Consider the following 12,424-nt stretch of genomic DNA (forward strand, 5'->3'; position numbering starts at 1 on the left):
ATAGTTTTGTCTGCAGAATTTATTATAAATTACTTATATTTCCTTCCACTGTTGATATTCTGTGGATTGACCAGATTTTTTTTTTTTTTTTGTAAACTGGAAGACTATTTGAAGAGGTAACAAAAAGATAAGTAGGTAGGAATAGGAGTGATCTGCTCCCAGATTCTGAATTAGGATCTCATCTGTCTAAAGGGTAATTATAGCTTTTAGAAAAGTGCCGTCGCTTACATCTAGAGACCAAGGCTCCTGGTTCAGTGGCTGAGAGAGAAGAATGGTAGCCTTGAGAAAGGACAAGCAGTAGAGGCGTCTTTGCATCTGAGTACTCTGTGTGGAAGTTTCTCAGATGGAGGCTTACAAACCTGCTGAGCGTTCGCTTGTAGAAGATTTCCCAAATGTTCCACCAACTCTGAAAACGTGGGTCTCTGGTTGGGCTCCTCGTGCCAGCAGTCAAGCATGGTCTGGTACCTAGAGGAGCAAAACACCATTTGTATTATCTCTGGCTTTTCCCTCCCAGATCTGATGCTCAAAACAAGCAGCTGATTGGTGAGCGTTTATAAAAAGCCTACCATGAGCTGAGATGCTGTATCTCTGTAGCCTGGGGCCCTATCCTTGGAGGTCCAAGTGTGTAGAGAAAAGAAAGCACATTCCATCTAATAAGAGCTGTTCAGTATGGACAATAAAATGCTGTTGTTTCAAGAAGCAAAGGTTCTGTGTTTGAGATTATGGAGAGCTTCAAGGGGAAAGGACACAAACTAGGCCCAAAAGGAAGATGAACATAAAGGAAAGTCCCCTGGGCAGGGAGATTTGCAAGGAACAGGATCAGAAGGGGACTTTGTAAAGCCTTACATTTCTGGCGTGGTATAATCAGGGGCCCTCATTCTTGTTCCTTCTTTCAATCGCCTACAAAATTCTTCATCAATCTTTACCCCCGGATATGGAGAAGCACCTAGAACAAAACAGGAGAGGGGCATAACATGACTTCATTTTCCCTCCCAGGAGGCCCTGAGCCTGATTCTTGAACATCCTGATCGCCTATGTGTATTTTTTTCCTTCTGGATTTTACAACCCGTAGCTTCCCAGAAATTCCACGTGACGGACGCAGAATACTGGAGAGAAAATGACATCCTGACATCATCAACTTTTACCGTCCTATTGGGAGTCTGGGGGCTAGGGACAAAGAGAAGCAACTTACCTAAGGAAAATATTTCCCAGAGCAAAACACCAAAGGACCACACATCACTCTGAATTGTATACACTCTGTCAAAAATTGTTTCCGGGGCCATCCACTTCAAAGGGAGGCGGGCCTAAGAGGATGGGAGACAAGAAATCAGAACCCAAATTAGCGAATAACTGAAGAAAACACTTCCTTTGTTCTTGAACACAGGTCCTGTAGCATACTGTTGAGGCTTTTGAATTCTGCAATTTAATAGATCACCGGGCTCATCTTTGAAACTTACATCTCCTTTTCGGACATAATCTGGGTCTTTGTAAATATCCCGGGCCAAGCCAAAGTCACAGATTTTAACCACGTTCTTCTCTGACAAGAGGATATTTCGTGCTGCCAGGTCCCTGTGGATACACTGAAAAGAAAATTTTGTATATATATATTAGGTCTCTGCACAGCTGACCTTCTCTTCTACATCTGTTGTGACCTCATGCTTCAAAACAATCCCACATCACAGAAGCAACTGATTAACAAGGACTGGGCTAGGATCTTTATCAACACTTCAGGAAAGAAGCATGTGAGCTTCGCTGAGACGCACATCTGTTTATTCCATAAAGAGCCCAGCCTTTGGAGCTGAATAATTTAGTTGTAGTGTAATGATGGGGTCATAAATAGACTTCTCTAGGCCATTAAAGAATGTGTTTCTGGTCACATCCACACATCCCTTTTGCCGGTGCCGTGTATGGTTAAAAATGTACTATTCTAAGGAGGTCCCTGAATGGATTATTTTGAATGAATGCACGGAAGTCCAAAACAAGGGCCCCTATTCCACATGGACTGAAGCTGGACTGGCTGAGGCAGGTAGTTCTCAGAGGGGCTCATCCTGTTTCCAAAGTGTTAGGTTTTACCATAAGTGTCGATGATTACATAGTGGGTAGGGAGGCTGAGGCAGGAGGATTGCAAGTTCAAAGCCAGCCTCAGAAACTTAGCAAGACTCTAAGCAACTCAGTGAGACCCTGTCTCTCAATAAAATACAAAAAACAAAAAAAGGGCTGGGTATGTGGTTCAGTGGTTAAGTACCCCTGAGTTCAATCCCACAGAACTCCCAAAAAACTATTACAGCAAATTCAGCCTATGGTAAGTCGAGGTGATTCTCTAGTGCACCGAAAAGCAGGATGAACTCATCTTGGCTTCTAATAAAATTTATTCTTTTCCGCTTCTTGATTTTCCTTTTCTATCTGCTAACTTCATCTAACTTCCTTCAACTAAGCAGTTCTCATAATTATTATCATAATTCTCATCTAAGATTACAGGATAAAGTCGTGAGGGATTAAGAGTCTTAGAGGACATGAGAAATGAATGAAAAGCCTGGATGAGAGGCTGAAGTCAATGCGGCACGGTCACGGGGGCCCGGCATTGCTCACCCTGCCATCCTGCACCTGGACTGCTCCCAGAACCAGGTGCATTCAGCAGCACCTTGTCTAGCATGATGAAGCACCAGTACTACAAACACTGTACTTCCTACTCTCCTTCCAACCAAAGAACTTCCTTTTTTTTTGTTTTTGTTTGTTTTTTTTAGATATACATGACAGTAGAGTACATTTGGACATATTACACCATTTATTAAGTGGAGTATAACTTATTCTAATTAGGATCCCATTCTTGTGATTGTACATGATGTGGAGTTTCACTGGTGATATATTCATGGATGAACATAGGACAGTGATGTCCTAGTCATTCTACTGTCTTTCTTATTCCCATCCCCGCTCCCTTACCTTCATTCCACTTTGTCTAATCCGGTGAACTTCTATTTTTCCCCTCCCTGCCCTTCCTTGTTGTCACGTATTAGAGAGAATATTCAGCCTTTGGTTTTTGGGGGGACTGCCTTATTTCACTTAGCATGATATTCTCCTGCAAATTGGTGCAACCACTCTGGAAAGCGGTATGGAGATTCCTCAGAAAACTTGGGATGGAGCCACCAATTGACCCAGCTATCCCACTCCTCAGCATATACCCAAAGGACTTAAAATCAGCATACTACAGAGATGCAGCCACATCAATGTTTATAGCAGCTCAATTCAAAATAGCCAAGCCATGGAACCCAGCTAGGTGCTCTTCAATAAGTGAATAGATAAAGAAAATATGCCATGTATACATGAAAAAAAAATTCCCTTTTAAAACCCAGCAGCCAGATAATACTCAAGAAACCATCTGATAGATCCAAGAAAAGTCAAAGGACTCCCACTCCCATACCTTCCAACCCTATTTCCTTCCTAGTTGCCAAAAGGAAGCCTGACTAAATGGTGAGCTTCAGCATCAAATAATAATAATAATAAATCATAATATGCAAGAAGGGCAGGGAAAACCCTGAAAGGCTCTGGTTTTCTCCCTTGCCATTGGGAGAGAAGACTCCAGAAACATCTGAGGTCCGGAGGCTTTAGAAGCTGTGATGGGCTTTAAATGTCAAGGGAGAAAATGGGTTAGGGGTTTCACTGGAAAACAAAACACTTAGGTCTTTCCTTCCCTGGTAAGGGCAGAGCCCATGCGTTTTGTCAACAGACAGCTTTTACTGAACATTAATTTGAATTTTTTTAAAAAAATTTCCTGTTTAATGCAAAGCTAGGCATCTTACCCTCTGCAGTACTGGTGGTGGCTTCCACCTCCCTCTCCTCTCCGTGGTGTTTACAACCTTTGGAATATTTGTAACTTGTCACGTCCCCACCTCAGCCTTTGTTTGCCCTACTTTTCTAATTTTAGCTCTTTTAATCGCTTTCATCTGAAGCCTGTCCTTCCTGGTTTCTAATTATATTACTAACAAATATTTCTTGGTGGATGGTGATGAATGTAAAATAAACTAAAATCAGACTGCCTTACACGAAGCTATCTGCAAGGCCCAGCTCCTCACCTCTCCTAGGTCGTTGCTCAAATATCACGTACTTAGGAAAGCCCTCCTCTTCCACCTTGTTTAAAATCAAAGTACAAACACATAGAAACACACACAAACATACCTCTCCTGTATACACTGTGGGCTTTCCTGCTTACTTCCCCCTACAACAAACACTTCTATCTAACCTGCTCTGGACGTGACTTACGTATATTGCTATGGTTGGTTGCATCCACTAGAAAGGAAACTCTATGAAGCACTTTGCTGGTTGGTGCTTAGAAGACTGTCTGGCACTTAGTAGATGCTCAGTAAGGACTTACTATATGAATTTAATTTCATAAAATTCCTAACCGCCCCCTATTAGCAGACACAGAGCCTCTCCAGCAGAGGTTTTTCATGAATCCTACAAGTAATGCAGGAACTTCTGCCCCAAACAGACATAATGACTGGCTCTAGACACCTTATGTCCATGCCTATGATTTGAAGAGAGAGGTCTCCTCCCCCAGATCTATCTTACCTTCCGTGATGCCAAGAACTCCATGCCCTTAGCCACTTGGAAGCTATAGCAGATGAGATGCTCCAAGGTCAGGAAGTCCTTGTACAGATCTTCTGAAGCTGCCAGAAAAGGCAGAAGGACAGAGGTGAGGAGTCTCATGGGGGTTGGTACATTTTGTTTCTAAATCTGCTAGAGTAATGATCTTTTTTTTAAGACTTGGGAGGTAAATTTCAGAAAAGAGAAGCACAGAGAAGATGCTTCTATCTTCTGTCAATTTGCTGAATCCCAGTATTATTAACCTTCATCATACCCTTAGGAGAAATACTGGTTTTTCCATTTTAGTCAAATTGAACTAGTAAATACAGGAAGTAGAATGGAGGTAAAATTGGCCTAGAGAACAGGGAGCAAAAATAAGACCTTTCCAAATTTGCTGTTTTAAGCAATTGCTTTTTTTCATCTACCCAGAGGGATAAACAATAGTTTCATATCAAAAACTCTAAAAATAAAACAACAATATTCAGGGTCATCAAATCATTTTTTTTTTCTTTCCAGGCTTTGTCCTGGGACAAAGACCAAAGGTCAAACTATAATCTACAATGGATAATTAAAAATACCAAAAACAAACTTACTTCTCTCACTTTCACACTTAAAAAAGTGCTTTCAATACACTAAATCTCCCCCGTGAGGATGTTTTTTCCTCCAAGGATATGAATGAGAGATAACAGGAACATGACAGAAAGATGAATTTACCTAAATTGGTAGGATTTACTTCAGTGCAAGGGATACAAATAAGCCCTGCGACATTCATGGGGGTTTCAAAAATGATCTGCTAACTTTGGTCAGATAAGATAAGACTTATGACCTCTTTCCTGGACATAAATACCAGAGTAAACACAAACTGAGTTGTAATAATAACCTCGTAAGTATTAAAAAGGCTGTAACCTTTTCCTCAATGAATTTTTTTTTTTTTTTTTTTTTTTTTGTACCGGGGATTGAACTCCAGGGCACTGAGCCACATCCCCAGCCCTATTTTGTATTTTATTTAGAGACAGGGTCTCACTGAGTTGCTTAGTGCCTCGATGTTGCTGAGGCTGGCTTTAAATTCGCAATTCTCCTGCCTCAGCCTCCTGAGCAACTGGGATTACAGGCGTGAGCCACCGTGCCAGGCCCTCAATGGCTTTTATACTTAAGGGGCTCTTCAAGGACGATTAGTGAGACCACTTCATTTTCCAAATGGAGGCAAAATTTCAGGCCAACACCCTTTCTACCCCAACACCCCACCTTAATCCCCTTGGGTTTCCAGCTCATTGGCCCCCATCTTGTGAGAGAGAGGGAGCAGGGCAGAGATGGTTCCACTTGGTTAGATGTGGTCTAGACAGCCTCCCCACTCTCTTCTAACCCAAGGCCTGACCTCACATTGCCTCCTCAGCGTCTTAAGAGGAACAAGTTAGATTTAAGTTCTATCTGTAGACTTATGTCGAGGAAAATGGAAACGAATCTCTTCCACTGTTTCATGATTGGGTTCTTCTAAACTCACACCTTAAAAAGACCCAATGTCTCCACCCATGGAGCTGTCTCTGCTCCTTCTGAGGAAAAGCTAGAGGCATGATCTTTTTAAGACTTGGGAAGTAACGCGAGTCCTGGAGCTGACTAAAGTCTGGGTGGTTAGGCTGAGGCCAGAGCTCCACCCACAAAGAGCACCAAAATATCACTGGGAACAAAACTAAATAAAGACAAGACTCCATTGAGGAAGTAGGGCTGGGACAAGATGTGAAAAGCCACTTGGAGCAGAGCAGAAACGAGAGTTGGCTCCTAAACTGTCTTGGAGAAGGCTGTATAGGATGGACTCAAAGGCTTCCATGTTGCTGATGAAGTGTGCAACGTGGGCTGATGGGTTAGAGCAATGGGGAGGCCACTCAGGCCCCAGGGAGCCCCTTACCTCTCCCCACTGAGCCTTCCTGCCAAAAAAAAAAAGGCTGATCCAGTATTTTAACCATATTGGTCTGATTGTTAGCAGGTGCTTACTTGGGCCACCCAGATTTCTCAGCATGGCCCTGTTCAGCCACTCTACCTAGCCTGGTATTTATTTAGGGCTTTCACACTTCAAATTTGGGAAGACTGAATAGAAGCTGCCTAGGAATTCAGATCTCTTTCCAATATGAACCCTTTGCCATGACCAAGTTCCTGGTAACGCCTGCCACCTCGTGTGTTCCTGTGAAAGCAGGAATCCGGCATGCAGCTAGCAAAGGCAGGTACCTTCTTCTCCCTCCACGTCACTGAGGGATCTCTCCTCGACAAACCCAGAGCTGGCTGAGCTCTGGCTACTGGTGATGCTGTCCAAGCGACGCTTCAAATCCACAGAGATTTCCCCAACATAGTCTTTTCCTTGACGGAATCGTGCCCCTTTGGTCTAAAAAGGAACAAATGAACAAAACAAATTCTTGGGATATGAAATGGGTCCTTAAGATGTCTTAAACTGTAGGAACAACTGAAACTCTATAAAAGGAGACAAGAACGACATCAGGATTATGCCATTGCTGGACTGAAATGTGGGGCACAACTTGTGTATAATAGGGTTTCTTCCATAAAACCAAGCTCCCTCTTTAGCTCAAAGAGATAAGTTCCTCTTTCAGGTTGCACTCACTCACGTCCAACCCTGGTAGGCCTTAGACAGTGGGACATGAACTTCACAGGGCCAATATGGTGAGGGGAGAGTAGAATCTAGAGATGTTTTCCTTCCACCCTTCCCTTTCCTTAATCAAAACTGTCTTCTCCCCAACTCTGGCACCCTCTGTAATGGGTCAGGAGATTCAAGTCACAAAAAGAAAGCATGCGAAGCACATGCACCCCTAGAAGGTGAGAGCAGAAGTTACAACAAGCAAGAAGGCACGTGAGAAGTTTGCTCACAAGCTCTTCACAGAATTTCAGCTAAGAACCTGATCTGTACCACTTTGAGTTTCCCTTCATTTGACTACATGGCAAAACTGAGTCAGGAAACAATATTACCTTGTAGGGAACAAATTCATTTCTCTTGCCTCGTAAGTAGGTTGACAGGTTCCCAAACTTGCAGAATTCCACAATCACCATGAGAGGGCCTGCAAATGGCACAGTGTGTCAAGAAAGACCCGTTCCCATTTGTTTCTCCCTAAGTGCTTACTGCATAGAGAAGCCCAAAAGAAAAAGGCTTCATACAACCTTTCCTTGAGACAGAATTACAGAAATCAGCTGGTTTTCTCAACCCTTTTATGCTATAGCTTTTCTTTTCCTGAAAAGCTACTGCAAGGAGATTAACCAAAATTTCTGAAGAAAACCTTTTTCCTATTCAATGTAAGCACCAAGGTGTCTCCTTGAACACCTTTTACACAAGTAGCAAACTGTATCATAGTGTTGTGACATTCCTTAATTCACAGGAAGTTTTAGAATATTTTAATTACTATGCTGATTAAATTTCTGTGAAATGTTAAGTATATCCAGGAATCTGAAAAGTACTCTAAATTAAGGAAATAAGGGCCGTGGGTAGTGATTATTTCCCTCAAATACTAGCAGAGAAGCATGAGTCGTTATCGGCCATCCAGAACCATCCACAGGTACTTACCTCCTGGCTTGGTGCAGGCACCTAGAAGGTTGACCACATTGAGATGGTGGCCAATATGAATGAGGATCTTGAGTTCAGACATAAGGGCTCTGTGTTCACTGTGTGTTGCTCCTTCTACAAATTCAGGATAAAGAGGAAAATCATCCATGTGGGTAATACATCCGGATAACGGATGCTCTCTCCCCAGTACATGCAATTGTGCAACTTACCCTCTCTGGGTAATGTAACTGTAACCTAATTTAGAGATCAGTCACATTTTCTGAAAAATCAAGTGTACATTCTATGTCCTAATTCCAAATCAATTTCTTACTTTAAGTGAGCCCAGAATGTTTGGTATTGTGAAGCAGAGAACCTGTCTATCACAGAATCGTGCCCAGATTCTCTAACTGTACAAAACTGGATTTTGATGTTCCAGGATTACTGTGGTTCTTAAGGCCTGGTCATTTTGGTGCCATGCATTCATTATTCCCGTGTGCCAACAAGCCACTTAACCAAGGCCAGCTAGTAAGGCCAGTTGGCACATGAAGCTGATGGAGCTAATACTATGCATTTGATCCTGGATGGACAGCTGCATGTCCCTCTAATTCACAGGCATGGTCTGCATTTCAGGGTCTGGTGAGCCTTCTCAAAAATTACATACCTCTCTCATCAGTAGAGGAAAGGCATAAGGAGAGAGAGGGCCCCTTCTGGCAGAGGGTCAGTAGCACAATCATCGTTAATGAAAGCACATCACAGTTGAAGCATAAAAACTTCATGAGCATCCCCTCCCCAAGTCAAAATGGCAGACGAGATTCATTACTATTAGGACGAACAATTCCTTACGAAGCTTTTAATTTTAAAAGAATAACCCATAATCCTTTATTCCTTTGCATAACCATTTTTACTTTGCAAATTATGTTTTATGTGTGAAGTTCTTTTACATATTTTCCAATTCTAGAGAACATGTTGTTTTTGCATTCCACTATTTTTACTGATATCAAATTTCCTTCCCCTGTTTCTAGAGGGTCTATAATTATCTTACACCACGATGTATTAAACATTTTTAATATGAACAGATTTTTTTTTCCTCATGACCCAGAATCACCCGAATAATTGTACCAGCTGAGCCCTGTATAAGAGCTCCAGGCACGGTGGGTGACTCCATCCCCAAATTTGCTTACTCGTCATGCACTCTGGCATGAGGTTACAAAGGAGGGAACTTATTCCAACTTGCACAAAGGTGTTAAAGAGACTGGCTTCATGCTTGCCAGCTGGCCCACATAAGCACAGAGCCACTGATACGAGCCTTACATCATGTAACAACAGGATGCCACAGATACATCACCGTATGATTTTGCTTTTACCTTTCAACATTTTGACGGCCACAGTCTTACACGTTGCTGTCTTGTCAATTCCAAAGGCATCAGCCTCAATCACTTGGCCAAAGGCACCACGGCCAAGAGGTTTACCTAAAAACAACAGCAATGACGATGACAAAATGGGCTTGGATTATCATAGCACCAAAGCCACATGCAAAGACTCCAACTAGACAGTGTGATCAGACAGCCCAGGTTAACATGGATAATCTACTCTCCAAAGATCCTGCTTTGGGTGATGATACAGGGATTCTCCCTCTGTGAGGCTAAAGGGATGATTATCCAAAATCAAGAGGTGGAATTAATATTTCTGGACTAGATGACATCTAAATAGCCTAGGTTTGTCTTCATCCCAAGGGAGGCAAAGATGGCTTGGTAAACCCAATATCAAACTGATATCAACTGAAAACGCACCTAGCTTGAGCCGGTCCCTAGGGAACTCCCATTTGCTGGCATCATAAGGCAGGCGTTCACAGTGCTCGTCCAGGGGCAGCTCATCTGGATCCATGACAATGGACAAGTAGCCCGTCTTCAGTTCCCCTCCATTGGCCTGGAAAGCATCAACCCTCCCAGTCACACACACACCCTGTTGTTTTGTGTACTTATTACTGTTGTTGAATAGGAGCCTCATTCCTGATGTCTCATGTTCCAATAAAACTCTTGGAGTTTCAGAGTCGTCCTATTATCATACCGCTGCCAGTGTCCCCTCCTTTCCCCAAATGAGGGCAGAATTCAGTTTTCAAATCTTAATTACGCTAGACAGTCCCAACTCTCCTCTAGTGGCTTCTATCAATTAATGCCCAATGGTCTAGCCAAAGAAAATGGGCAAGAATGTTATTGTATTGAAATAAAAATGTGCCCATTGAGCCAATAACAATGGGAAGAAACAACTCAAAGAACCCCAGTCAGCTTTCATTAATCATGAAAACCAACATGCATGGGACAGAAGGGAAATTATTTTGTTACCCGCTTAACGGTCCGGAGCACGATGACAAGAAGTAGCCAGAAGAACATGGCAATCACCGCAGTGCCTACTAAAATAATGACTTCCAAGTTGGTCTTTTCCTGGGCACCTGGGAGACACAATTGAATGAGTGTCAACAGCTGGTGACAAGGTTCAGTAGGAAAAGACAAGATCTCAAGCTTATCCATTCTGAAGAATCCTAGAGAGAAATAACCACGCACCCTGAAGTTGCATGGAGTCTAGAGCATTCTATGGGAAATTTAAAGCTTGAAAAACTTTAATAAAATTCTAAAGTAATTAAGGATAGACATACAAATGTCTTAAAAGACACATAGAATATGGTTGGAGTATTATTTGATGGGAAGGAAACAGATGACATTCTACAGGGAAGGCAAGTACTTCAATTAGGGGATAATAAAGTCTGGTTTTGTGCTGAAAGTCAATGTTTTGATGTGTATGAAGTTGGAAAATAGATCGTTTAAGAAACCACATTTGGAAATAAATGAAGTTTAAACAGAGAGCTACTTGTGACCATACACCTACTCTGTACTTTAAATATATTGCCCCACTCAATTATCTCAACAACCTGCAGTTTTCAGAAGAAAAAAGAAAAGATCAGAGAGGTTCAGCTACTTGATTGGAAGTACACAGGCACTAGACAGAGGGCCAGTCAACAGTTACACCAGGATGGTCCAACGTGAGCTGACCATTACACTCCCCTGCCCCCTGCACAGCGGGACCTTGAGCGAGGAAAAGAGAGCCCTGAGATGAGCACATTGTGTGCCACCTAGGAAGAGGAGTTTAAAACGACTTGTGAAAGGAAAAAGAAAAGGAAAAGCTCAAAGTGGACAGGAAAGCTGCCGATGCTCCGGGCTCCAGGGTGTAGTTCCAATTGGGAGAAATGAAATGCAGAAGGAGGCCCTTGACTACGAGTGATTAGTGAAGAAATGATAAGGAAGCAATTATCACTTGGGGTCTCCCATCCAAGAGTGGTGTGGCTCAAATTAGGCTGCAAGCTGTGGGAAAGGTCCACAAGTAATTATTAGTTGGCAAAATAAGAGTTAAAGGGACACGAGTCCCAAGTGTCTGGAAGTAGGCTTTGCTTCTCCAGTGGTCCTAAGGAAGTGGTTCCACATTCACATACAAAGATTTAAGATCCATCTGTATGGAGAAAGCAGAGACTTCAAAGATTCTGGCTGCCCGTAGATGTGCTCCATCAGTATTTCTGTTAACATCTGGGAACCTAGCAGGAGTACTGAACATCTACCTCTCCTTTTCTTGGCATTCTCTGCAGGTAAGAAGCTCCTGTGATCTCTGTGCCAATGTTCCCTCGTAGGTATCTGCAACCAGCTGCAGATAGCTGATAGAGAGAGGCAGAGCACAGCAAAGCCACCCTAGGATTCACCCTAGAACTTGAATTCCTTTGAGAGCAACAAAACCACCACATCCTCTGAGATCTTTACTTGCAACTGCAGTTTATGAGACAGTAATAAACCTACAGATTTGAAAATATGTCCACATGTCTAGATGTAGTGCTTGGGTCTGACAGGTTAAAGGGACCAAGAGACAAGTTAGGATGAGTTCATAGAAACCCCTTAGTCCCTCTCCTGTCACCATCCTGCTGTCCTCCACTCGAGTACCATTACTTCATCTGGTACACAATACGGTTTTGTGTTCCCCTGGTGGGTTCCAAAAAAAGACACAAGAATACACTGCTTACGAAAAAGTATTCTGTCACAAATTACTTTTCCTAACTGAGAAAATGCCGGATTTCACCTCACTCCCAGGTTTCCATCCATATTTACTTAAGAACCCAACATTTTCCATTTCAGAAAAGCAAAGGTCTATTGTTTGCAAGTGCATCTTGATTATCCTTAGACCAACGAAAACTCTGCACCCTTGCAACTTAGTGGACAGCAATGATCTTCAGGATTAGACAGCAATTTCTAACATTTTTCCATATAA

At 42.6% G+C, this 12,424-nt stretch overlaps 1 protein-coding gene across 7 annotated transcripts in view; it reads right to left on the reverse strand.

Moving 5' to 3' along the window:
- Kdr (kinase insert domain receptor) overlaps positions 1 to 12,424 on the reverse strand; it is a 43,723-nt gene that overhangs the window by 9,562 nt on the left and 21,737 nt on the right. For 4 of the 7 annotated variants that reach the window (XM_078021301.1, XM_078021303.1, XM_078021302.1 and 1 more), the window contains exons 16-27: positions 10,462 to 10,568; positions 9,910 to 10,045; positions 9,484 to 9,588; positions 8,141 to 8,254; positions 7,552 to 7,640; positions 6,802 to 6,955; positions 4,567 to 4,664; positions 1,458 to 1,580; positions 1,193 to 1,304; positions 847 to 946; positions 567 to 608; positions 360 to 465 (exon numbers count right to left, since the gene is read on the reverse strand). In XM_078021301.1, the coding sequence (XP_077877427.1) occupies positions 360 to 465; positions 567 to 608; positions 847 to 946; positions 1,193 to 1,304; positions 1,458 to 1,580; positions 4,567 to 4,664; positions 6,802 to 6,955; positions 7,552 to 7,640; positions 8,141 to 8,254; positions 9,484 to 9,588; positions 9,910 to 10,045; positions 10,462 to 10,568 (1,286 nt within the window). The remainder of the gene's footprint in view (positions 1 to 359; positions 466 to 566; positions 609 to 846; positions 947 to 1,192; positions 1,305 to 1,457; positions 1,581 to 4,566; positions 4,665 to 6,801; positions 6,956 to 7,551; positions 7,641 to 8,140; positions 8,255 to 9,483; positions 9,589 to 9,909; positions 10,046 to 10,461; positions 10,569 to 12,424) is intronic. The other 3 variants (XM_005320014.5, XM_013356239.4, XM_078021305.1) reach the window with 1 other exon arrangement.

Source organism: Ictidomys tridecemlineatus, chromosome 9 (genome assembly GCF_052094955.1).
Source record: "Ictidomys tridecemlineatus isolate mIctTri1 chromosome 9, mIctTri1.hap1, whole genome shotgun sequence".
Classification (NCBI taxonomy): domain Eukaryota; kingdom Metazoa; phylum Chordata; class Mammalia; order Rodentia; family Sciuridae; genus Ictidomys; species Ictidomys tridecemlineatus.